This window comes from Sapajus apella, unplaced genomic scaffold, assembly GCF_009761245.1.
Source record: "Sapajus apella isolate SASKATOON/1434 unplaced genomic scaffold, GSC_monkey_1.0 scaffold59, whole genome shotgun sequence".
In the NCBI taxonomy this organism is placed as follows: Eukaryota; Metazoa; Chordata; class Mammalia; order Primates; family Cebidae; genus Sapajus; species Sapajus apella.
Genome location: NW_022436999.1, coordinates 8,574,614 through 8,601,200, shown reverse-complemented (window position 1 = coordinate 8,601,200; position 26,587 = coordinate 8,574,614). Strand labels below are relative to the sequence as shown.

The following is a 26,587-nucleotide window of genomic DNA, read 5'->3' as shown; positions in this document are numbered from 1 at the left end:
ACCAGAGCAATACTTACTAATTAATCAAGTGCAGTACAGATACATACTGAAGCACAATGAATTCTTACAGGTCTTCAAGAAAAAAATCAAAGTTTGTAATTCCTTGTATTTAAGACATCCAGGGTTGGGATTGTGTAACCTCACCAGTTTTTAAAAGGTCCAACCATACAAACACAGAAGTACAGCAGAGAATAATAATTTACAGACTTTACTCTTAAGAATTTAAAAATTAATAATTTAGGTGCCACAGATCTACATGTAGTTCAAAACATATAAAGACACATATCACATTATGAAAATTCTTTGCATGGCCCATTTTTATATCAATTACTACAAAAAAATGACACATCAAGTATCTGAGTCACAACATCAAGAATGTGTCTATACAAATAAACTTTAATGGAATTATACATTTTTCAGACTATCTTTTTCCATGCTTAATATGTATTTCCTTCAGTTTTCAGTGATGACTTTATTTTTTTTTCCTTGAGACAGAGTTTTGCTCTGTAGCCCAGGCTGGAGCACAATGTTGTGATCTCAGCTCACTAAAACCTCTGCCTCCCAGGTTAAAGCGATTCTCCTGCCTCAGCTTCCCGAATTGCTGGGATGACAGGCGCGTGCCACCACGCCCAGCTAATTTTTTGTGTTTTTAGTAGAGATGGGGTTTCACCATGTTTGTCAGGCTGGTCTCAAACTGACCTCAAGTGATCCACCCGCCTTCGGCCTCCCAAAGTGCTGGGATTACAGGTGTGAGCCACCATGCCTGACCAATTTTTCTAATAATACTATGTTATTACCTTCACCCCATTTCCTGTCCTCATCTACTATTTAGATCACCTACATCAAATAGATAAATATGATATTTCTTTATTGTTTTTGTTCCTTTTCCTTTATGTAAACAATATATTTGGAAGGAAGTTTCAATACGGCTGAAATTGATGAAGTTTTATTCCCAATAATGCCAAAGAACTAATATCCTCTTTACTGAAGGCCAAAGAGAAACAGTGATGATTAAATCACAGTAGAACAGGAATTCTAGCAACACTATTGTTTCTAGAGTTATTTGTAAAAAATAACAGTAACAGTTTTGTCAATTATTGAATATTAGATAGTACATTACTGCTTCTAAGATGTTCTAGAATTTATAGGCTGAAATATTAAAGTTAATAGGTCTAGCTACAGAATAAATGTAGCTTATATGATGGTTGGTTTTAATCAATAATACTAAGAGAACATGTTTAATATAAATCCTCACAACAACCCTGTGAGGTAGGTATTGCTTATACTCACTTTACAGATGGGAAATCAGAAAGAGCAAGAGGTAACAATCTGAAGAGTTATAAATAAAAAAATTTTGATTTTCGTATAAGGCAGACTGTGCTGAGTTCTAATGATATACTAATAAGAACAAATACTAAAACAGTCTCTATTTTTCTCCAGAAAACAACTGTGTGTGAGATTTCGAAAGAAGGAAAAATTTTTAAGCTGACTCAAGGGGAAAAGTCTGTTTAGTATCTGCCTGATACAGAGAGGAAAGTGCATATGGCATTTCCAGTTTCAAGCTTGGTAATCATTATGCAAACTGCACTATATTATTAGGATGCTGGCTAACAGTATAGCTCCATTTTGTGGAGATGTAGTCAAAAACAAAGGTTTTAGCTGGAAGAACTTTTAAAATACAAAGGAAATTTTCTCAGTAAGCAATCATGTCTTTAAAAATGAATAGGGCACAGTGTTAGTCATATGACAGTTACTTTAAAAAATGCCTCAGTGAGCCCAGACCACGCCACTACACTCTAGCCTGAGCAACAGAGTGAGACTCCACCTCAAAAAAAAAAAAAAAAAAAAAAAAAGCCTGCAGAATAAATGAAAACAACCACAACAAAACTGGGGTCAGTCCCACACCACTATTCATTGCATCTCTGGAATTCAGCTTTTGGGACTTTTTTCTATAAAATGAAGTTGATATTTTCCCACTTCCTAAACAGAATGAATGTTATAAGGACCAAGGACAGAACATTTGCTTTGAATTTCTAATATTAAAAGGAACTATAAGAATAGAAATACAGTTAATCCCTATTTTCTGAACTCTCAACAGATATATTTCTGCTTTAAGTCAGTGTTGTCTATCATGGCCAATCAGCTGCCAGCAAACTCTTATCATTTCTCCAAACTCTGCCCTAAAGCACTGTCTAATCTCACCATCCACTTACAACTCTACCTCCACTTTTTAGCTATACAAGGATTTCCTGTGTCAAAGAATAATGAGTGGGCAAATAGGGAAGAATATAGAGGAGAAAAATTAACTTAATAAGCACAATAAAATTTTCACTGACGAAGGCTAGGAAATAGGTCCTAACTAGCCTAAAATACATAAAATCCATGTTAATATTTGTGTTCTGCCAATGAGATGACATCTTTGAGCGCAGTACAAATTTGAATAGTTGCTTAAATGAATTGGTAGAAAAAAAGTTTAAAATTAGATAAAGTTCTGACCTCAAAGAACAATACATTTGTTTTAATTACTCCCAATACAATTAATCATATCAACAGTTAGATTTGCTCTCAACACACATCAGACTTGACAATATGCGCCTTTACTCACTTGTCTAAGGCAGAAACTCAACTGCCTTACATAATACCCAGTAGTTTTCCTCATTCAGTCTTCAAGAAAAATTTATCACTTTGTAATTTACCTGAACTACTGTTTACCTAGAGAAACCTTTGTGTCCTTAGAATTAGCTGGATTATTCTTTGCGCGCCCTCCTGGTTGAACACTGATGTTGCTGAATGTGTCAGGAAATGTCCTTGAAAGTGTTCAGTCTGGAGGAAGCTCAAGAGTTTTGTTCATGGTTAAATTCTAAGGCTCACAAACCAATTTTTTTTAGATGTATTCAAATGCCTGTGAAGCTTAGAATTCAACAAGAGGGCAAAAAATGAGTCTGTTTTATTATCCTTGACTGTGCAGTATTTGAAATTTAAACATCGCAGATCTTTCGTTTGTGGCGAAGCTTAACCAGCTATTTCCCAGGTGCACAGAGCAGGAGAATCTGTAATTTATTCCATCAACTTTAATTTTCCTGGGGTTTTAGCTTTGTAAGTGTCACCATTATAAAAGAGAGTTAAGTTAATTTATACAGGGAAAGCTACCATCATGGATTTTAAATGTAGTTACAGACCATTGAATGTATCTACTTTGCTGGTTTTATGGATCAGAAAAAAAGTAAAAACTGTGCCACCAAAAAGTTACTTTTTCAAGTGATTTTTAGAAAATTAATATCAACCCAGGCAGCCCAAAAAGTCAGCTGACACTGAGGGTAGAAAGATGATTTGTATTTTATCATCTTTCTCTTTCAACTCATGTAAACCTCTGGTCTTTTTAAGGTGTCTAAGAAAATACTCTAGACCAAGGTAATAACCCTGGGGTTTTTAGTGAATGCAGTTCTAGCGGAGTCTCTGTCTCTGCATGTTTATTTTTCTATGTGTACATATCTTATTATTTCTTAAAGATTTTTTAATGTCTTTCTGACTCTTCTCCCTTTTAACTATTTTTTACTAAAAATGAGGTATACTCAATGTCAAAAAGTAAAGAGAAGCCATGTAGGTAAGTTGTTGTAGAGCTAGTAGTAAAAAATAAAACTACTCATGATTTGGTATATCTTAAAATAAATTTTTATACATTATAACATATGTATAACATATAGTTATGCATTAAAATAACTATTAATTTCCTATATGGAAGAAAGTATTTAAAAATAATCCTTGTAGGAGTGAATTCATGTGAAATGTAAGCAAAAGTGATAGTTCAGAAAATGCTTTAGAACAGATTTCATTTACTTTATATTCAATTTGATTTTACTGATTCTATGACTAAACTTGGAAATTCTATAAATACCTATTTAAAGTTTCCATATTTCCACATTGACTTCTGATTTCTAAATTGTGATTTCATTTGTGAAAAGTTCATAGTACTAATTGAAGGTTACATTTTAATAGCCACATATTAAGTCTTATGAGAAGACCTAATATATACAACCTTAAAACTATGGATAAGCTGTGAAGAAAAAAAGTCAATGGAACTGAGGGGAAAATAATTTATGAATAAAAAATGCCATGCAATTTTTTTTTCAGAATTGGTCTAACAATTCTGAAAGAGAAGCTGCTACTCAACTAGGATAGTATCCACATTTTCTTGTGTAAGCTCCGACTCTAAGGCACAAGGCAAGTCTAAGTGTTCTTGTGACAAGCGAGAACTTTTCAGGGAGACATCAGACCAGTTGTCACAATGTGGCTGAAATCTCTGGGCCAGTGCATTACCAAACCTTTGGCATCGGTTATATCTGTAAGATTTACCTTTGTGTGTATACATGTGTTCCAACAATTGGCTCTTTCGAGGGAATTTATGACCACAGATGGAACAGCTGATTTTTCTTTTCCTTGAAAAAGAAAAATTACAGTTTAATTCTACTGGCTCTGTGTCTTTGGAGATCAAAGATACTTGACTGATCTGCAAAGGCTCTGTGGTACCCCGGTTGGAGTGGTCAGGCTGCTGTTCATTCTCCTTAACAATGAAGGAGCTGAGCCTGCGACATTCCAGAGCCTCGCTGTTTTCATTAAGGGGATGCACTTCACCAAGGTCATTACTTTCCAGAATGGAAGCAGGGACACCAAATGGCAGGGATCCAGATACATGTGTATGGAGATGTTGCCTTAGGTTACTACGGGAATCAAAACGTTCCCCACAGTAATGGCATAAGTGTATTCTGATACTGGTTTCAGTAAAAGTGGGGCCTGTCACCTCTGATGAGGGTGAGGGGTGGCTCTGGGACATCACAGATTCTGGGTCACATCTCTCCTGCTTGATGGAAACTGGGGGCTTCTGGTGCTCCTCCAGGGCCTGGGTGGCAGGATGGGCCCTCTGCTGGTCTGCAGTGCCATCATCCAGACCAATAGCAAGAGACAGCTGCAACTGGGGGTGGTCACCCTGGACAGCAGCTCTGTTTCCACTGTTACTAGAAGGAGCTTCTTTGACCTCCAGTCCTTGTTTGACCACTGTTTTTTGGGTTGTTGAGATCTGAATGCCATATAAATTTGAGGACTGCACAGTCTCTGGTGAGAACACTTGATTCATTTCAGTTGCAATGTGAGAAAGGTAGTCGGCATGAAGAAATCGAATCCCTTCCTCCAAACGACTATGATCCACAATCTGTTTTGGCCCTTTCCCCGTGTACATAATGTGCAACAAATAGCTGAATATGTCAGGTTGGATGTCAGTTGGTTGTATTTTTATGCATTCACTGTTAAAAACAAAAACAGATCCACACGAAATGAAACACAAGCTAGTTGGCCTTTTTGTTAACAGTATAGCCTGAGACTAAAGCAATTTCTTCCTAAGAAGTTTGAACTTAGCAATCTGCCTTAATAAACATGGCAACAAATGCTTAAATTCATTTTATACCCATTTTATGGCCTAGCAAAAAGTCTTCATGTATTCAATCTTTTGCTTAAAGTTAGGAAACAAAGACATATATTCTGATTAGTTCAACGTTAATTGAGTGACTCCTAAGTGATATTTACTATACTAGATGCCAAGGGTAGAAAACTGATGAATAAAATAGGTACCCTCTTAAGGAATTTAACAGTCTATCGAGTAAACAATCAAAAGAACTAAAAACAGGGACTCAAACAGATACCTGTATGCCAATGTTCACTGCAACATTACTCAGAGTAGCCAAAGGTAGCAAGAACCTAGTGTCCACCAAAAGTGAGTGGATAAATATAAGATGGCTTATACATACAATGGAATATTATTCTGATATCTGCTACAACATGGAGAACCCCCAAAATATCATGAAAGTAAAATATGCCAGACACAAAAGGACGAGTATTGTATAAAATATCTAGAATAGGCAAATTCATAGAGATAGAAAGTAGATTAGTGGTTTCTGGGGATTGAGAGAATGAGACGGGGAGTTATTGCTTAATGGGTACAAAGTTTCTGTTTGGGGTGATGAAAAAGTTTTGAAAATAGTGGTAATGGTTGTACAATATTGTGAATATGATTACCACTATTGCATTGTATAATTAAAAATGGTTAAAATGGCAAATTTTACACGTTTATAGCCACAATAAAAATACTTAAAAACTTTTGAAAGAATCTACTGAAATTGGCCAGGTATAGTAGCTCAGTCCTGTGATCCCAGAACTTTGGGAGGCCGAGGCAGGCAGATAATCTGAGGTCACTAGTTCAAGATGAGCCTGGCCAACATGGTGAAACCCCGTCTCTACTAGAACTACAAAAAATTAGCCAGGTGTGGTGGTGTATGCCTGTAGTCCTAGCTACTAGGGATGTTGAGGCAGGACAATTGCTTGAACCTGTGGGTGAAAGTTGCAGTGAGATGAGATCATGCCACTGCATTCTAGCCTAGGCAACAGAAAGAGACTATCTCAAAAAAAAAAAAAAAAATCTATTGAAATTGATAATACTTAAATTCTAAATAATGCTAATCTTACTTTGGCTTCCAAAATATATTCATATATGCGTCCTTTAAATCACAAGTGAGGGGCCGGGCATGGTGGCTCATGCCTATAATTCCAGCACTTTGGGAGGCTGAGCCAGGCGGATCACTTGAGTGCAGGAGTTCAAGATCAGCCTGGGCAACATAGCTTTTGTAACAAACAAAAAAAAAATTAGCCAGGTGTGGTGACATGCACCTATTGTCCCAGCTACTCGGGAGGCTGAGGTGGAAGGAACACTTGAGTCACTGCAGAGGTTGCAGTGAGCCAGGACTGTGTTACTGCACTCCAGCCTGGACAACAGAGCCAGACCCTGCCTCAAATAATTAAAAATAAAAATAAATAAATACATCACAAATGAACACAGGTATAATTTTGAAAAGCTTAAAAATAATCCAAACTCAATTTCTACATGTGAATCTATAATTCAGGTAATAGATGGAAATAAGTATATGAAATCAGACACATCCCTGCAAAATTAGAATCGAGACAACCTGAAGGAAATGTTGCTATCAAGTAACAATGAAATCAGTGAATGGACTTACCTTCCCTGAAGCAGAAGTTTATGTGAGAGCATCAGATTGCCCTGGGTGGCAGTACGCTGGCAATCCATTACTTTGGTCCTGAGATCTCAGGACTTCTATTGGGTTCCACTCTTAGTTCTAACCTATCCACTTACGTGGTTTGTAGCACGGTTTTAAAAAATATCAGTTCAGGGTTCTAATAACATGATTTTTTGTTGCTCTATACAGAGATACTACATAGCAGGCCTACCTTTCTATCACCTGGGTTCAGTTTAGCATTGTGCCTGTGCATTGAGAGCTGAATCAACTTACAGCTCTCAGGAGACCGATCTGAAGGTGGCATTTCTAATACAGTGAAGGTAATCTACAATTCTACAATTGACACGTAGGTCAGATAAGAAATTCCTTCATTTGGCAGAAACGGTTGCCCGTTACTTGTCCCCATTCCAATCTCCTCTCCCCTTTGTGCCACATATTCCAATCATTCTGATCTATTCTGTCATCTGAATGTGCTGGCCTGGTTCACAAATCTCTATATGTTTTCATGCCATTTTTTCCTTCTGCCTGTGATGCACATTCTTGCATTCTTCTACAACATCTGAAAAACTCCTTATTCTTCAAGATCCAGGGTCTCTGTAAAGACTGTTCCAACCTTCTCAAAATAGGGCTACTGAAACCTTACTTTACCTTGTATATGCTTCTATGACACACTTAAGGTATTATTAATAGCAAAAGTAGCTAACAGCGCAAAACTTTATTCTAAGCATTTTAATATTATTAATCCATTTAATTTTCTTAGTACCCATGGGGTGAATATACAATTCTAGCATTTTATAGAAAAGGAAATGGAGGCACAAGAGGGTCAATTACAGCACAATTATTTGTTTTACATGCATTAACCATCAGACTATGAATTACTCAAAGGCAGAGATTATAATTTACCTGTTACTGGGTGATATGGTTTGGCTGTGTCTTCACCCAAATTTCATCTTGAATTGTAATTCCCATAATCCCCTCACGTGGTGGGAGGGACCTGATGTGAAGTAATTGAACCATGGGGGTGGCTCCCCCATGCTATTCTCATGATAGTGAGTAAGTTCTCATGAGACGTGATGGTTTTATAAGGGGCTTCCCCCTTCACTTGGCTCTTATTCTTCTCCTTCCTGTCGCCATGTGAAGAAGAAAGTGTTTGCTTCCCTTTCTGCCATGATTATAAGTTTCCTGAGGCCTCCCCATCCCTGAGGAATTGTGAGTCAATTAAATCCCTTTCCTTTATAAACTACCCAGTCTCGAGCCAGGTACAATGGCTCATGCCTGCAATTCCAGCACTTTGGGAGGCTGAAGCAGGTGGATCACCTGAGGTCAGGAGTTCAAAACCAGCCTGGGCAACATGGTGAAACCCCGTCTCTACTAAAAATACAAAAATTGGCTGGGTGTGATGGTGCATACCTGTAATCCCAGCTATTTGAGAGGCTGAGGCATGAGAATCATTTGAACCCAGGAGTTAGAGGGTGCAATGAGGCAAAATCATGCCATTGCACTCCAGCATGGGTGATGGAGTGAAACTCAGTCTCAAACAAACAAACAAACAAAACCCCAGTTTCAAGTATGTCCTTATAGTAGCATAAGAGTGGATTAGTACACTGAGGCATAGCACAGTGCCTGACATATTGAATAACCTATTCAATAAATATTTGAATGAATTAACAATTAAAATGTATAACTTAGGCTGGACTCCTAAGTATTTCAAGTAAGGTTCTTTAAAAAAACATAAAGTGTTCTGTCACTTTCATTCTAGGATGGACTAAAACTACTCTACCAAAAGGTTCGAATCTGAATACCACTTTCCTTCTCCCTCCCTACATACCTAATACATTGAAGTAACCCAAATTTGAAAAAGCAAAATAATTTTGAAAAAATATTTGAAACAAATGACCCTTGAACTGTAATACTGACCATATGACAGGCAGAATTATGATACTGAAACTTTGCTATGGAAGTGTTATATGAGGCAGGGTGTGGTGGCTCACGCCTGTAATTCCAGCAATTTGGAAGGCCGAGGCAGGCAGATCACCTGAGGTCAGGAGTTTGAGATCAGCCTGGCCAACATAGAGAAACCCAGTCTCTATAAAAAATACAAAATTTAGCCAGGTGTGGTGGTGCACACCTATAGTCCCAGCTACTCAGGAGGCTGAGGCAGAACTGCTTGAACCCAGATGGTCAAGGTTGGAGTGTGCCAAGATCGTGCCACTGCACTCCAGCCTGGGCAACAGAGCTAGACTCCATCTCAAATAAGTAAATAAATAATAAAGTGTTATATGAAATAAAAATTAACAACAGTGACTAAAAGCATAGACATAGCTTCAGACAACTTTGCATCTGAGTCTAACTTATTAGCTATATAATTCTGGATGGGCAAGTTACTTAACTCAGTCTCAGTTTTCTTTTCCCTAAATTAGGGATAACAGTAGAATTTACATTATAGGGCAAATACTTAGTGCTTGGGTATGGGATAAGCCTTCAATAAATATTCTTATTTTCATTATTTTCCACTACAGATCCTACACACTGAGTTTAATTACTGATGTATAAAAAATTATTATAATTTTGCTTCTTAGGGTGACTCCATAACAAAGGATTCCAAAATGATATTATAATGAAGCTTATATAAATTACAATATTAAAAATTCTTACTTACAAAAACACATCCTTACCTTGTTTGGTGAATAAATATCATCTTGAAATAGTTAGAAAAAGCAGCAAGTACTGCTCTGTGAGCCTTGAAGTAAACATCTCCAATTGCAACTGTGCAATCACACAAAAAACCAAATTCTCGCTGCATGTTCAGCTGCTGCAGAAGAACAAGGCTATGGCTGGCAGTGTCCATTGTGGTTCTAAAAAAAGGAAAACAAATTTATAAAGATAGGTGTATGTACACACACACACACACACACACACATATATATTTTGAGACAGAGTCTCACTCCTCTGTTGCCAGGCTGGTGTGCAGTGGGGCGATTTTGGCTCACTGCAACCTCTAACTCCCTGGTTCAAGCGATTCTCCTGCCTCAGCTTCCCGAGTAGCTGTGATTACAGGCACATACCGCCACCCTCTGCTAATTTTTGTATTTTCAGTAGAGACAGGGTTTCACCATGTTGGCCAGAATGGTCTTGATCTCCTGACCTCATGATAGGCCCGCCTCAGCCTCCCAAAGTGCTGGGATTACAGGTGTGAGCCACCACATCAGGCTTACACATATATTTTTTATTAATACAAAATTGTATATAGTTCACACAAACTGACAGAGTAGTAAGGAGACCTAAATTTAAATGAAATTACTCAAGTTTTCAATGCTTTTAATTTCACTGCAGACATGGCTAACACTAAATTCCTCCATTATGACAACTGATATAACTCTGCTGAACCATACAATATGATCTTTTTTAATCTGGTAAGAAGATTGCTTGATATGAGCGACACATGAAGACAGACTTGTCCTTTTCCATTTATGTGAACACAATGTTTCTAATCTTGTTTTCTCATAAGAAAAATGAAAATGAGATACTGAAATGACATAACTTATGTGAAAATCATGTTGTAATGGAAACTGCTATGCAGATGTTAGCTATAAATGTTAATAACATAACAGGGTATCCTGATTGGGCAGAGATGTCACTGCTCCTCAGGGATCCTCTGGTGCTCAGGGGATACTGGCCTCCCAATTATCATCAAATGTTTGGGCGACCTATCAGTCACAGTAGCTAAGGAACCCTTAAAATAATGTCAAGCCACATTCCCAATTAACTTGTGGCCCAAAAGCCTCATGAGAAAGAACTTAAACTGGGCGCAGTGGCTCATGCCAATAATCCCAGCACTTTGGGAGGATGAGGTGGGAGGGGTGCTTGAGCCCAGGCATTCAAGACCAGCCTGAGCAACACAGTGAAACCTCATCTCCACAAAAAATAAAACTATTAGCTGGGTTTGGTAGTATGCACCTGTACTCCCAGCTACTTGGGGGCCTGGGGTGGGAGGATCACTTAAGCCTGGGAGGTCGAGGCTGCAGTGAGCTGTGATCACACCACTGCACTCCAGCCCTGGGCAACAGTGACACCGTTGCAATAAAAAGAGGGAAAGGGAAAAAAAGAAAGAAAAGAAGGAAAAAGAAAGAACTTAAACCCTGATCTCAACTGGATTCAGACACATATTAGCATGTAGGTTCACAAAGTAGAAGGTAAGGTGGAACAACTGGAGGGGAAAGCCTATATGAGAAAGAATATGTAGAATTCTGACCAAGAAGCTGAGTATAAGCAACAAAGACATTCAGAAGTGCCCTAGTTTCAGGTAGATGTGAGACTGTACATCGTCTTCTCTACCCTAGCTGTGCAGAGAAGCCTGGTACTTTAGGCAGAAGGCATCACTGGATGTATAAAGGGCATCACTGGATGGCCAGGAGAACATCCTTTGAAAGAGCAGACACTGAAAAAGAAAACGAGGTTTCCACACTAGCCAGACAAACCAAGGTCTATTATGGAGGTCAGTGGTGGAATGTGGGGTTAGCTATCTGGAAATTGGCAGTGGCTTGGGGAGCAGAAAGCTAAGTGATCGGTAATATAATTAAAATAGCTAACATTTTATAGTGCTTTCTACATGTCAAAAATTAGCCAGGAATGGTGGTGCGTGACTTAGTCCCAGCTACTTGGATAGCTGAAGCAGGAGGATAGCCTGAGCTGAGAAGGTCGAGACTACAGTGAGCCATGATCATGCCACTGCACCTCAACGTGGGAGGCAAAGCGAGACCCTGTCTCAAAAAAAAAAAAAAAAAAAAAAAAAAGCAGAATCTGTTAAAACTACATATTTAATGTACTGATATGGAATAATCTCCAAGTTTTATTATTATTATTATTATTATTATTATTGAGACAGAGTTTTGTACTTGTTGCCCAGTCTGGAATGCAATGGTTCGATCTCAGATCACTGCAACCTCTGCCTCCCAGGTTCAAGCGATTCTTCTGCCTCAGCCTCCCAAGGAGCTGGGATTACAGGCGTCCGCCACCACGCCCAGCTAATTTTTATATTTTTTGTAGAGATGGGGTTTCACCATGTTGGCCAGGCTGGTCGCAAATTCCTGACCTCAGGTGATCCACCTGCTGGGATTACAGGCGTGAGCCACCATGCCCGGCCTCCAACTTATCTTATTAAGCTAAAAAAGAATAGTGTAAAACTATGTAAAGAAGACAACTATTTATGTAAAAGAGTGGAGCATTTACTTCAGTTTTTAAAGGTGGGAGAAAAATTTATACATATTCTTGTTTATGTACACATCTCTGGAAAGGTTAAAAGAAACCAGTAAAATGTTCACTTTTGGGAGGGAAAGTAAGGAGAGTCAAGGTGAGTGGGAAACTCCGTGGTTTGAACTTAAAACCACAAACTTTTAAAATGATATTTAAGACAAATACATATCCACCTGTATCCTTTCCCCCTCATTTTACAAAATTATAAAATATTTCAGATAGACAAGGAGTTACAGAGAACAATGTAACAAAGACCCACCCACCCATCTACTACTCAGCCCAGAACACAAACAATACAAAGCCTCTTGGCATCTCTCCCTCATTCTATCCCTCTACACACCTTGCTTCCAAAAGCAACCAGGATCCTGAATACAGTGTTTATGACTCTCTTTTTACGTAACCACATTCTTTCTGAATAAGTATGTAGCCTTTAACAAGGTAGCATGTTTTAAAATTTTACATAAATAATATTATACTTTAGAAATCCTGCAACTTGATCCTTTTAACTCTACATTGATGCATTACTAGTAAATCCCACTTAAACCTAATAGTTTCCCCATTCCTCCCCCAATTAAAAAAATAGCAAAACTCTTACCACTTATCTCATTTTTTAAAAGCCTTTCAGCAGCAATACAATATAAAATAAGATGACAGAAGCTACAGAGACTTGAGCCTATCCTCTTAGAATATAAACAAAAATCCAAATTATGAATATTGTTCCAAGAGGCCATTTAACCAAGTCACTACTTATTTGTACTCACAAATTTCCCTGATTCTATGACACCATGAATTTACAGGAAGATTTAAAAAACAAAATAATTTTTTTTTTGTTTTGAGAAAGAGTCTTGCTCTGTGGCCCAGGCTGGAGTGCAGTGGTATAATCTTGGCTCACTGCAACCTCTGCTTCCTGGGTTCAAGTGATCCTCCTGCCTCACCTTCCCAAGTAGCTGGGATTACAGGAACAAGCCACCACACTCGGCTAATTTTTGTATTTTTAGCAGAGATGGGGTTTCACCATGTTGGTTGGCCAGACTGGTCTCAAACACCTGACCTTGGGTGATCCACCTGCCTGAGCCTCCCAAAGTGCTGGGATTACAGGCATGAACTACCACGCCCGGCCTAACAAAATAAAAATCTATACTGACAATTTCAGCATGTGAAAAACGTGTCTCAGAATCAATAAAATGGTTCAAACTGAAGTATCTTAAACTAGCCTTACACATTGTCTCAAAAAAAACCCAAACCCTCAGATCACAAACATTGTCACAAGTTCTTCCTATTATATAGTGTAACGAACTACTGAATCATAGGGAAATGAGACGTAGCACACTAATAAGCCATCAATACCGGAATCTTATGGTTAATGGTCTATGGGTAACAGTTAAATTTTTCACTTATTCAACAGATATTTTTGAAGAGAAATTTAATAAAGAAAAAACATGTAAAAGCATGCATTATACAAGGCATGGAGACAGAAAAAAATTACAGATGCTGCACTCAAGATTACAGGCTCAAAAGAAAGATAAAACATCAAACTATAATTATAACATGAAATAAGGCTGGTGTGGTGGCTCACGCCTGTAATCCCAGCACTTTGGGAGGCTGAGGCAGGCAGGTCACCTGAGGTTAGGAATTTGAGACCAGCCTGACTAACATGGAGAAACTCTGTCTCTACTAAAAATACAGAATTAGCCGGCATGGTGGTGCATGCCTGTAATCCCAGCTACTCAGGAGGTTAGGCAGGAGAATTGCTTGAACCCAGGAGGTGGAGGTTGCAGTGAGCCAAGATTGCACCATTGCATTCCAGTCTGGGCAGCAAGAGTGAAATCTGTCAAAAATATACATAAAAACACATAAGATAAAAAAAAAAGAAAGAAAGAAAGAAATGCATTTAGTGCCACAGAGCAGTTACAAAACATGTTATGAGAGGGAGATAAACAGGTAGAAAAAATAAAATGAATAAAATTACTGGGAAGTGTATGAATATTTAGATAATAGATTCAGTTTGGCATAGAAAAAAAAAAACAAAGTAACAGAAATAATGAGATGGAGTCAGTTCACAAAGGATACTGAATATAAGACTAAAAAGTAGTGGGGTGTTTGATATAACTGTAAGATGTTTGAGTAAGAACAGCATGATCAGTTACACTACTCTGTGGGAGGGAGAACAGCATGGTAGTTAAAGCTTGAACTAAAATCAGACAGCTTAAAATTCTAGCTCTGCCATTTACTAGCTGCGTGGTCTTGGCAAGACAATTAACTCTCTGGGCCTCCGTTTCACTTATAAAATATAGATTGACAGTATCTACCTTATAAGTTATTTGAATGGAATGATATAATGCACTTAGATAGTGGGGCCCATAGTGTTTAATAAATACTAGGCATTATCATCATCACCATCATTAGGCATGAGTCAAGACTGCTCTAATAGCAACACATAAAAAATATTAGCAAGGAAAAAGGCATGGAGAAAGAAAAGACTGTCTAGGAGCCTACTAGGATATCAGAGTAATAGCAATGGGAATGAAGGAAGGAATACAAGAGATACATTAGACACAAAACTGACATGACTTGGCAACAGATTGGATGTGGTCACCACAGAGATCAAATCAAAGGTGAGTCTCAGAATTCCAACTTGGGTAACTGGAAGAATTCATCTATTCCTTCAGATATCATTTTCAGAGTAACTGCCACATGCTAGGTGTTGATATAAAGGCAGAGTCCCAGAACACCAGAGAAGAAGTATAGAAACTGGCTTGATAAGAGGTTTTGAGGAGACCCCACCTCAAAAAAAAAAAAGAAAAAAAAGCAGCAGGGAGGTTTCACTTCAGACAGCCTGAGCTCCAGGTGTCTACCCCAGGATATCTAAGTAGAAATGTTTAGTGATCAGCAGACAGAAGCAGCAGGACTGGGCTCTGGAGACAGCAGAGCCAGAGAGGGAGAAGAGGCCTCTGAAACGACAAGGCTGAAGTAACCAAGTATGAAAATAATAAAGTAGACTAAAAAGTAGAATAAAATAAGAGGGAAAAAGCTAAGAATGAATTTTTGGAAAACAGAAAAGACACAATAAGACAGAAGAGGAGAAATAAAAAACACCTTCATTGAGGAAAGACAATGACCTTGCAGAAAAGAGGTGGCAATGGTGCAAAATACTGAAGAGAGACATGGAGGTGAGGCCTGTTACGAATATGTCGAGTGTACTGACCAAAAGATTCCTGGTGACCTCTGACAACAGTACAGGAAAGCAGCAAGGGCAAAATATCTGACTGCAGGAGATGTTAGAAACCAGAGGCTAGGCCAAGCGAGTGGCCAATGCCTGTCATCCCAGCACTTCGGGAGGATGAGGCAAGGGGACTGCTTGAGGCCAAGAGTTTGAGACCAGCCTGGACAACATGGTGAGACCCCGTCTCTACCCAAAATATAAAAGTTAGCCAGGTGTAGTGGCTCAAGTCTGTCATCCCAGCTACTTGGGAGGTTGAGGCAGAAGAATCACTTGAACCCAGGAGGCAGAGGTTGCAGTTAGCTGAGATCCATTGCACTCCAGCCTGCATGACGGAGCAAGGCTCTGTCTCCAAAAAAAAAAAAAAGAAAAGAAGAAAAAGAAGCAAGGTATAAAGCCTAGACCCAGACAGGAGAGGACAGGACAGGAGATTAAGGGAGCTGCACATCAAAAGAAGACCCAAATCCACCTCTTCCCTTTACATATAAAAGAAACTTGGAGTAATAAACTCTGAAACTTAAACAGAGGACTGAAGTTTACAAAGAACTTTTATATACAATAATTTCTCTACTCCGGATTAGATTTCTATTAATCTATCCTCCAATTCAATGACTTATCTGTCATATCTGATCTGTTAAACCTATTCAATATTTTTTGTTTCAGATATTATATTTTCAGATGTAAAATTTTCATTTCATTCTTTAGTTTCTAGTTCTCTGCTGAGATGTCCTATTTGTTCACAAATACAACTTCATTTTGCTGAATATCCTTGAGGATAGTCATAATAGCTACTTTAAATCTTCTCTGCTAAATCCAACCTTCGGCTCATTGTGGGGTTAGTCTCCATTGATTAGGGTGATAGTTTCTGGATCATAGCCTAGATATTGTGATTAATATAATTGACTCTAGATTCTGTAATATTCCTCCAAAGAGTGTCAGTGTTTTTGTTTTTGAAGACAATCACCTCAGCTGGACTTAAACTTCAAATTCTGCCTCCCCTATGGTGGACAGCAGCTGAAATCTCTGCTCCTTTAGCCTTAAGTGTGCTGTTTGGAGGCTGCTCCACACATGTAAAGTTCAGGGGTTTGCAAGAAATTCAAGCAGAGTTTATAAACATTGTTGGGGGTTCTGCCACTCCAACATTCTTTCTAGGATTTCCCTCCTCACTTTCCAGCTGCATTATCACTGTGAGCTCTGTGCCCTTTTCAAGAAAGATGACAGGTTGTTACTAGAGTTGTAGCAACCTCCTCATATCACCAACGGGGACCTTATGCCAGTCTACAAGCCATAAAAATGGAAGCTTACTCATTGGTGTTCTCCTCTTCCAATTGCAGACCTCAATCTAGTTTCTGTAATTCTCAAATGCCATCTAGTAATTTTTAAAACTTTTATTGGCTGGGGCACGGTGGCTCATGCCTGTAATACCAGCACTTTGGGAGGCCAAAGCAGGCAGATCACCTGAGGTTGGGAGTTTGAGACCGGCCTAACCAACAGGGAGAAACCCCGTCTCTACTAAAAATACAAAATTAGCCGGGCGTCATGGTGGATACCTGTAGTCCCAGCTATAAGGGAGGCTGAGGCAGGAGAATCACTTGAGCCTGGGAGGCGGATGTTGCAGTGAGCCGAGATCATGCCATTGCACTTCAGCCTGGGCAACGAGGGCAAAACTCCATTTCAAAAAAAAAAAAAAACTTTTATCAAGTTTATTGTTATTTGCAGGAAATGATCCTGATAGCAGCTATTCAACCATTACCCCTTTCTCCTACCTTTTTTTTAAGTGAAAGCAAGTTTAGTACAAAAGTAAAGGAACAGCCGAGTGGGGTGGCCCGTGCCTGTAGTCCCAGCTACTCCAGAGGCTGGGACTGGAGGATCACTTGAGCCCAGGAGTTCTGGGCTATAGTGTGCTATGCCAATAGGGTGTCCGCACTAAGTTCGGCATCAATATGGTGACTTCCTGGGAGTGGGGGACCACCAGGTTGCCTAAGGATGGGTGAACCAGCACAGGTTGGAAACTGAGCAGGTGAAAACTCCCATGCTGATCCATAGTGGGATCACGCCTATGAATAGCCACTGTACTCCAGGGCGACATAGTGAGACACTGTCTCTTTAAAAAAAAAAAATAAATAAAAAATAAAGGACTAAAAGCATGGCTACTCCATAGGCAGAACAGCCCTACTCAACCATTACTGTTTATCAGCCGTTCTAAAAAGCTGTGGTCTCAGGATCCACTTACACTCTTTAAAAAGTATTACAGATTGTGGGCCAGGTGTGGTGGCTCACGCCTGTAATCCTAGCACTTTGGGAGGCCAAGGTGGGCAGATCACGAGGTCAAGAGATCGACACCAACGTAACCAACATGGTGAGACTCATCTCTACTAAAAATAAAAAAATTAGCTGGGCGTGGTGGCACGTGCCTGCAGTCCCAGCTACTCAGGAGGCTGAGGCAGGAGAATCACTTGAACCCAGGAGGTAGAGGCTGTAGTGAGCTAAGATGGTGCCACTGCACTCCAGCCTGGTGACAGTCTTTCAAAAAACAAAACAACAAAAAAGTATTGCAGATTGTGAAGAGCTGTTTATATAGATTATATTTATCAATATTTACCATATTTAAAATTAAATTTTAAAATATTTATTTAAAATAATAAACCCATTACACATTAACATATTTTTTCCTAAAAATTTTTTTTTCAAAAATAAGTGAGAAGAGTGGTATTAATTTACAATTTGCAATCCTCTTTAATATCTGGCTTTAACGGATACAGTTGGACTCTCTTATCTGATTCTGCATTCAGTCTGTTGTTATATGTTGTTTTGGTTCAAGTATATTGAGAATCTGGTCTCATATAAGGGAGATCCTTATTGACCCATGAAACCTTCAGTGGATCCTTGGACCACACTTTGAGAACTACTGCCCTACACTATTTTTTTTTTTTTTTTTTTTTTTTTGAGATGGAGTTTCACTCTTGTTACCCAGGCTGGAATGCAATGGTGCAATCTTGTCTCACCACAACCTCCCTATCCCAGGTTTAAGCCATTCTCCTGCCTCAGCCTCCCTAGTAGCTGGGATTACAGGCATTTGCCACCACGCCCGGCTAATTTTTGTATTTTTAGTAGAGACAGGGTTTCTCCATGTTTGTCAGGCTGGTTTCAAACTCCTGATCCCAGGTGATCTGCCTGACTTGGACTCCCAAAGTGCTGGAATAATAGGGGTGAGCCACTGTGGCCGGTTTTTTTTTTTTTTTTTTTTTTTTTTAATCTTGTGAGGTAGTAGAGCAGGTACTATTACCTCCACAGGCTCAGAGAAGGAACCACAGGCTCAGAGAAGGCTGGAAACATACCTGAACTCAAACAACTAGCTATTAAATGGTGCTGGTAATACCTTAAGACTGACTTTAAACCCAGGGCCCTTCCTTCAAAACCCCATCTAGAGCTTTCAATATTTATACTGATGGCAGATTTTGCAAATATGTTGAATCAAATAAGGGAGTAAACTTTTCAACTGTATAAAATCAAACAAATTAAATCTATTTAAAAAAAAAACACCAAGTACACATGAGGTGCATTCAAGCTTGTTTTACATCAGTATTTACCCTATTTGAAACTTTAAAAACTTTAAAAATATTTATTTAAAATAGCAATAAAACCATTACATATTTTTTCTAAAAAACATTTTAGAGACCTTTGATGTTTTAATATACCAGATTTTACTTCAAATCAATAGCTCCATTCCATTGCAAAATTATTAAAACATTTTCTAATACAACCTACTTTACAAATTATTAGTTAAGCTTTTTGTATAGCCTTTGCTTATCATTCTTTGACTTTCTATTTTATTTTCTCTAGTATGTGAAACGGCTAAAGTTTCTCATAAATACAGAAAGAGCTTAGGAGTTACATTTGAGAATTTCTGGTGAGTTTTTTTTTTTTTTTTTTTTTTTTTTAGACAGACTGTCACTCTGTCATCCAGGCTGGAGTGCGATGGCGCGATCTCGGCTCACCACAACCTCTGCCTCTTGGGTTTAAGCAATTCTCCTGCCTCAGCCTCACGAGTAGCTGGGAGTACAGGCGCATGCCACCACGCCCAGCTAATTTTTTTTTTTTTTTTTTTTCTTTTTTGAGACGGAGTTTCACTCTTGTTACCCAGGCTGGAATGCAATGGCTCGATCTCGGCTCACCGCAACCTCCGCCTCCTGGGTTCAGGCAATTCTCCTGCCTCAGCCTCCTGAGTGGCTGGGATTACAGGCACGCGCCACCATGCCCAGCTAATTTTTTGTATTTTTAGTAGAGACGGGGTTTCACCGTGTTGACCAGGATGGTCTCGATCTCTTGACCTCGTGATCCACCCGCCTCGGCCTCCCAGAGTGCTGGGATTACAGGCTTGAGCCACCGCGCCCGGCCGCCCAGCTAATTTTTTGTATTTTTAGTAGAGATGTGGTTTCACAGTGTTAGCCTGGATGGTCTCAATCTCCTGACCCCGTGATCTACCCGCCTCGGCCTCCCAAAGTGCTGGGATTACAGGCCTGAGCCACCGTGCCCGGTGAGAATTTCAAGATGTGAGAGAAATTATGGAAAAATAATGTATCATTTTATTATACTTATAAATACTAGAATCAAAATGTAAGAGTGCTACATTTTTGAATGTTTTATCTGTTATCAAAGTGATACATTATCATAATAGATTTAGCATTGATATGCAAGAGATTACAAAAACCTTCTTTACCTTCTCGAATGCAGTAACTCTGGATTACTTCAAACTAAGATGGAACAACTTTATACTAGTATCTATGTTTAAAGTTAGCTTGATATTCAATATATATCTTTGATTTTTATTTACTAAGAAAAATCTATTGTAATAGACTGGACTCTCAGATCTATGGTAGCCAGCCTGATATCCTGGACTGTACAGCTCTTCATTCTCTCAGGCGGTAAGAATCCTTAATAAAAAAGGAACAAAAAGAGCAAGACGGCCGGGCGCGGTGGCTCAAGCCTGTAATCCCAGCACTTTGGGAGGCCGAGGCGGGTAGATCACGAGGTCAAGAGATCGAGACCATCCTGGTCAACATGGTGAAACCCCGTCTCTACTAAAAATACAAAAAACATTAGCTGGGCATGGTGGCGCGTGCCTGTAATCCCAGCTACTCAGGAGGCTGAGGCAGGAGAATTGCCTGAACCCAGGAGGCGGAGGTTGCGGTGAGCCGAGATCGTGCCATTGCACTCCAGCCTGGGTAACGAGCGAAACTCCGTCCCAAAAAAAAAAAAAAAAAAAAAAAAAAGAGCAAGACAACTGTTTCTACAGGAAAACAGTCTTAGATATTTTTTCTGCCAATGCTTACCACTGAGACCTTATGATGAATTATCATTCAGACAAGGAGTCAAGAAAGTTGGCAGAGGAATACGTACAGTTTTTTTCAGCTACTTACTCATGGCTATAAATACAAAGGCAAAAGCAAAATATTCCAAGTGCCATATGATAAAAGACTTTATATAGCAACTAACTTTTTAATGAAACTTTCACATGACTGTAGACATGTGACATTTAATTACCCAGAGAATGAAAGAATGTTTGTAGAAATCATTTTATCCTGAAACAGAGGCTCTTACTGCTGACTACACTGTAAACCGTCTATGCAGAACTATATTGACCTCTGAGTCCCAACCCGGACTTAGCCCAAACAGAATTGCTAGGGGTGAGGCACAGGATCTTTTTTTTTTTTTTTTTTTTTTGTGAGATGGAGTCTTGCTCTGTCACCAGGCTGGAGTGCAGTGGCATGATCTTAGCTCACTGCAACCTCCACCTCCCAGGTTCAAGTGATTCCCCTGCCTCAGCCTACCGAGTAGTTGGTACTACAGGTGCGTGCCACCATGCCCAGCTAACTTTTTGTATTTTTTAGGAGAGATGGGGTTTCACCATGTTGGCCAGGATGGTCTCGACCTTGTGACCTCATGATCCTCCCGCCTTGGCCTCCCAAAGTGCTGGGATTACAGAGGTGAGCCACTTTGCCTGGCCCAGAGATTCTTTTTTAAAAAAGCTGCCCAGGTGATTCTAACATGACACCTCAGTTAAGAACCACTGCCTCAGAAGAACAGGGGACCAAGGAAACTCCAGAGAGTATTTCACACACTACAATTACATTGATATTTAAGAGACTATAAAAACCTTCTTTACTTTCTAGATTGTAGTAACTCTGCATTAGTTCACACTAAGTAAGAAAGAACAACTTTATACTAGTCTCTACAAATAAGCAATTTCATAAGTGTTCAAAGTGTGGAAATTATGCGGGCTACATTAAATGAACAAATATCAACAACTGTAATTCTAACTTTAAACTAAAATACTGGCCAGATTAAGAAACAAAAGTGCTCCTAGGCCGGGCGCAGTGGCTCATGCATATAATCCCAGCACTTTGGGAGGCCGAGGCAGGTGGATCACGAAGTCAAGAGATCAAGACGATCCTGGTCAAGATGGTGAAACCCTGTCTCTACTAAAAATAGAAAAATTAGCTGGGCATGGTGGCGCACGCCTATAGTCCCAGCTACTTGGGAGGCTGAGGCAGGAGAATCGCCTGAACCCAGGAGGCGGAGGTTGCGGTGAGCCAAGATTGCGCCATTGCACTCCAGCCTGGGTAACAAGAGAAAAACTCTGTCTCAAAAAAAAAAAAAAAAAAAAAGAAACGAAAGTGCTCCTAAACAGGCAGGATGGGCATGGGTGGGGAGGTGGAGGAATACACTATTTTCAGACTTCTTTTCAAATAGTATTTAGGAAAAAGAAATATTTACTTACTCCATTACAACTAGATTAGATTTCATAACATCTAAAAATGATACAGAAATTCCAAATCTGAAAATACAGTTTCAGGTAAATTCTGCTGTAATTCCAGACATCTGCTCATTAAGATCTACTGAGAATATCAGCAAAGAGGGTATGAAGTGGACATGGTAGATGAAACAGGAAGAGTAGTTATGCTCTAGAAACCTTTAATGGGACCGGGAAATGTTAGTTTGGAGGCCTCCTTCCTGTTAACAGACATAGCCAACCTCCAAGCATCTCAAACTCCCATCTAACCAACATGACGTTGTAGGATGCCTCATAGAGCCAAGCACACAGCATACTAACAACAGTAAGGGCAAACTGTTAACAGACCTTTAAAAAAAATCAGAACTCTGAGAAAAAAAGGGAGGATTCTTCCTAGTCCATTAAAGACAGACCAAATTTCTGAAAGAAAAAATAAGGTACTCAAAGGACAGGAAAAAGCTGGAAAACGACAATGCTAGTACAGACCTAGAATACAGTACAGACAAGAGTGGCTAAAACTTCTGGATACAGGTAAACCAATATTTTTTTTTGCAACAGAACTATACTCCCATGAACACATTACTCAAGTGGGCTAATAAAACCCTTTGCTTAAAGTGCTTGCAGAAGGAACAAAACATCCACGCATGACTGATTTGTAAACAGAGAAGAAATGAATTAGAAAAATAACTGATTTAATACTCTAAGAACTTTTTCTCCAACTAAGGCAAAAAAAAAAAAAAAAAATGGGAAAGAAAATTCCTTTTCCTGCTAGCAAAGGGAAAGCAGAAGTGTAAATAAATGCCTGTAATCCCAGCACTTTGGGAGGCCAAGGAGGGTGGATCACCTGAGGTCAGGAGTTCAAGACCAGCCTGGCTAACTTGGTGAAACCCCCTCTCTACTAAAAATACAAAAAGTAGCCAGGTGTGGTGGCAGGCACCTATAATCCCAGCTACTAGGGAGGCTGAGGCTGGAGAACAGCTTGAACATGGGAGGCGGAGGCTACGGTGAGCCGAGATCACACCACTGCACTCCAGCCTGGGTGACAGAGGTGGGCTCTATCTCAGGAAAAAAAAAAAAAAAAAAAAAAAAAAAAAAAAAAGAAGTGTAAATAAATTTAATCAATAATCCTGAAACTGATGTTTGCTTCATACACTTTCTTCTTCCGCTTCTATCCCTAAGTAGGTTAAAGTAGCAAAATCTTTCCTTTCTTAGGGATACTACTACTATTCTGGTTATTTTCAAAACCTATTATTATAATAAATAAATACTACATGCAAGGCCTTGTGCTAAGTGCTCTATATACATTATCTCTTTCAATCTTCACTGTGATGACTAATGTATTTTCATTTCCATTTTACAAATAAGGAACAATCCTAGGCTTAGGACACACAATTAGCAAACGGTATAAAGTGGAGAGAAAAAGCCAGGTCTGGGGCCGGGCGCGGTGGCTCAAGCCTGTAATCCCAGCACTCTGGGAGGCCGAGGCGGGTGGATCACGAGGTCAAGAGATCGAGACCATCCTGGTCAACATGGTGAAACCCCGCCTCTACTAAAAATACAAAAAATTAGCTGGGCATGGTGGCGCGTGCCTGTAATCCCAGCGACTCAGGAGGCTGGGGCAGGAGAATTGCCTGAACCCGGGAGGCGGAGGTTGCGGTGAGCCGAGATCGAGCCATTGCACTCCAGCCTGGGTAACAAGAGCGAAACTCCGTCCCAAAAAAAAAAAAAAAAAAAAAAAAAAGCCAGGTCTGTCTCCATAGCTTGTGCTAATAAACTGAAGGAGTATTTTCTTAGCTTTCTCTTCTTAAAAGACTGAAGTTCACATGCTATTTGGAATAAATATGCAGAAAAGGGGCACAGGAAGTGGTGTAGAAAGCACTATAATTTATCAAGATAAGAGCACCTGCACTGCTTTTTTAAAACAAGGAAAAAACCTGCAATCATATAAAAAAAACCCCATACCCTGTTATTGTTAAAATGGACAAGTTGGTCAGGCACCAGTTACGGACGGTAGTAAATAAATCACTTTGGTTCAGTGGTGGGGAGGGCATTATGCAACACTTCCCAGCACAGCCCTGGCCAGGATATTTTACGGCCAAGGCACTTGGGCCCCTCCCCCCCAGCTAGACAGCCTGGCTCCTTCACATTCCCCTCAGGAGATAGGGTGGAAGCTCACAGCTCCACTTTGTAAGGCATAGAGGGCAGCTGAAAGTCCTGCTTGGCCTCTCTGGGCAACCACAGGCGCCAATAAATCAGCCACAGGCGATTCTCATTCCCTTCCTGGCTGAAGCAGGAGCAAGACATAATGCAAAAGCGCACTGACTGGACTTGAGAGATAAGTGATCTTATATTCTACTGCAAATGACTACATCACCACAGCCAGGTAATGAGCCTGTTTCTTCAGGCTAGTAACATGAACATAGTACCATCTCCTTTTTGGTAAAGATACAAAGTTCATCTATGAAATCGGCCAGTATGAGACTTGGCCCACTGCAACTACTCAGTAAACAGCGGCCCAACTTGGGCAGAATCCATCTCTACTACATGCAAATAAGACATTCAAGGAAGTCTGGACAAAAAAGGTGTAGCAGGTTATGTGGTCCCTCTCTGCTTTCTTCCCGACCATACCTTGATATTTCACTGATTCCCAGCTCTCAGAACTAATCTATTTCCTGTTCTATCCCATCAGTATTCTGTTCCTTATTAAGAAGCTGATGTCCAATCATGGATTCATGATTCACCCTTAACTAAAATATATCCAGATTGTTAGAGAAGACTTTGATGCCTTAACATAAGGAAGCAACCAAGGCTGTAAATGATCATTATTTTTGCAGAGAATAGCAATGAAATTTTGGGGGAGTGCCGGGGGGGTGTAGGCTTTTAGCTCCAAAAATACACCATAGGCGGCCTACCTCACCTAGAAATACTATCAACTCCACTATTCCAGAGCCATCACATAGTGGCCATGCCTGATTTCTCCATGACCTGAATCAACCCAAGTATAATGATCTCCGGCAGATACACTCTCTGCAGGTGAGTGGGTTAAACTGGCACTGCAGTCTGGCATGGTGGAGAGTGCAATCACCAAAGAGTCTGGAGTCTTGGAGTCTAGCTATCAAGAAATGTAGCTAGCTCCAGCCACATCACGCTCTTCATGCGTGGTGTCTTCTCTGTAAAACGAGAGGAATGAAACAGATTTTATAAGGCACCACCTCTCGGCTCTAAAATTTGAGATTCCAAAGCGTACTTTACCCACTTGACAGAATCTTGTGAGAGAATCAACAGCTCAGCCATAAGGACTTGAGTCTCAAGAGAGAATGCTACATTTAATCCCTTAGGGAGATCCAGGCGCTAACTGTGGAAACATGCTAGGTGCTATCGGGTTCCAGGTACTAGGTTGCCTTATGCGCTGCCTCCGCAACTGATAACACCTGATTACTCCAAATAATGAGTGCTAGAGAAGGCGATGATAACATGGTGCAAGTTTCAAAAAGAAAAACTGGATTTGTTTAAAACGAGATAAACACAATTTGAAGATAAAAAAGAAATCAATTACGAGGGCCAGGGCGGAGTGTCTTCTTGCCCTAAAAACTATGTAATCACAAGCTGGGAGTAGGAACAGTAGCCGCAGCGTCCTCGTAGCATCTGGAAAGTCGCCCATTCGTAAGAGGGGTCGGCACTAGCCGGGAGACGGCGCAGGCCTACTGGGTGTTCCCTGCTGGGGGTCGCACCTGGACCCGTAGCGGGGACGGCTCCGCGCCTTCGCAGCACCCCGTGCGCCACCCAGAATCAGGCCCCGGCGGCTGCTCCGAGGAGCAGCGAAGGGTGGCTCTGGGCACCGTCGGCCCTGCGCTCACTCGCGGGTGCTATTTTCCTCCTGTGCCCTGCCTGACATCTCAATCGGACCAAAAACACCCCTCACCCCAGCTACTTGCATCTGTCCCGCGACCGGTGAAGCTGCAGGCCGCCGCCCTGGGCGGCTCGCGGCGGGAGGGACTGAACCCGGGGCAGCCCACAGGGGCTGGGCAGCGTCGCTTACCCAGACGCCGCCGCGGCGGCAGGCCGACTCCTCCGTGCAGGAGGGGCGGGCTCCCACGCCACGCACGGCAAGCGGTGGCGCTGGCTCACGCACCCCGCGGGCCGCTCTCGCGCGGCTTCCCGCGCCAGCAGCCCGCGATGGCCCCCACGTGATCGCGTGCCTGGTTACAGGGGAATGAAGGGCGCTGGGGCCAGGGTGTGCGT

General features: G+C 40.5%; 1 protein-coding gene across 3 annotated transcripts; it reads right to left on the bottom strand.

Moving 5' to 3' along the window:
- Positions 1 to 2,497: 2,497 nt before the first annotated feature.
- ZBTB25 (zinc finger and BTB domain containing 25) lies at positions 2,498 to 26,568 on the bottom strand. Of its 3 annotated transcripts, none has more exons than XM_032246089.1 (3): positions 26,385 to 26,568; positions 9,755 to 9,934; positions 2,498 to 5,297 (listed from the first exon to the last, which is right to left on the bottom strand). In XM_032246089.1, the coding sequence occupies exons 2-3, from the start codon at positions 9,925 to 9,927 to the stop codon at positions 4,163 to 4,165; spliced, it is 1,308 nt and encodes a 435-aa protein (XP_032101980.1). In that variant the 5' UTR covers positions 9,928 to 9,934; positions 26,385 to 26,568; the 3' UTR covers positions 2,498 to 4,162. The 3 variants fall into 3 exon arrangements, with proteins under 3 accessions (XP_032101980.1, XP_032101982.1, XP_032101981.1); XM_032246091.1 differs by lacking the exon at positions 26,385 to 26,568 and adding an exon at positions 26,281 to 26,375; XM_032246090.1 differs by lacking the exon at positions 26,385 to 26,568 and adding an exon at positions 11,372 to 11,722.
- Between the last annotated feature and the right edge of the window lie 19 nt (positions 26,569 to 26,587).

Excerpts from the sequence above, each read along its gene's own strand:
- ZBTB25 (XM_032246089.1), bottom strand. The coding sequence starts at position 9,927 with ATGGACACTGCCAGCCATAGCCTTGTTCTTCTGCAGCAGCTGAACATG. Across the intron at positions 5,298-9,754 it reads ATATTTATTCACCAAACAAG|TGAATGCATAAAAATACAAC; the intron begins GTAAGGATGTGT and ends TGTTTTTAACAG.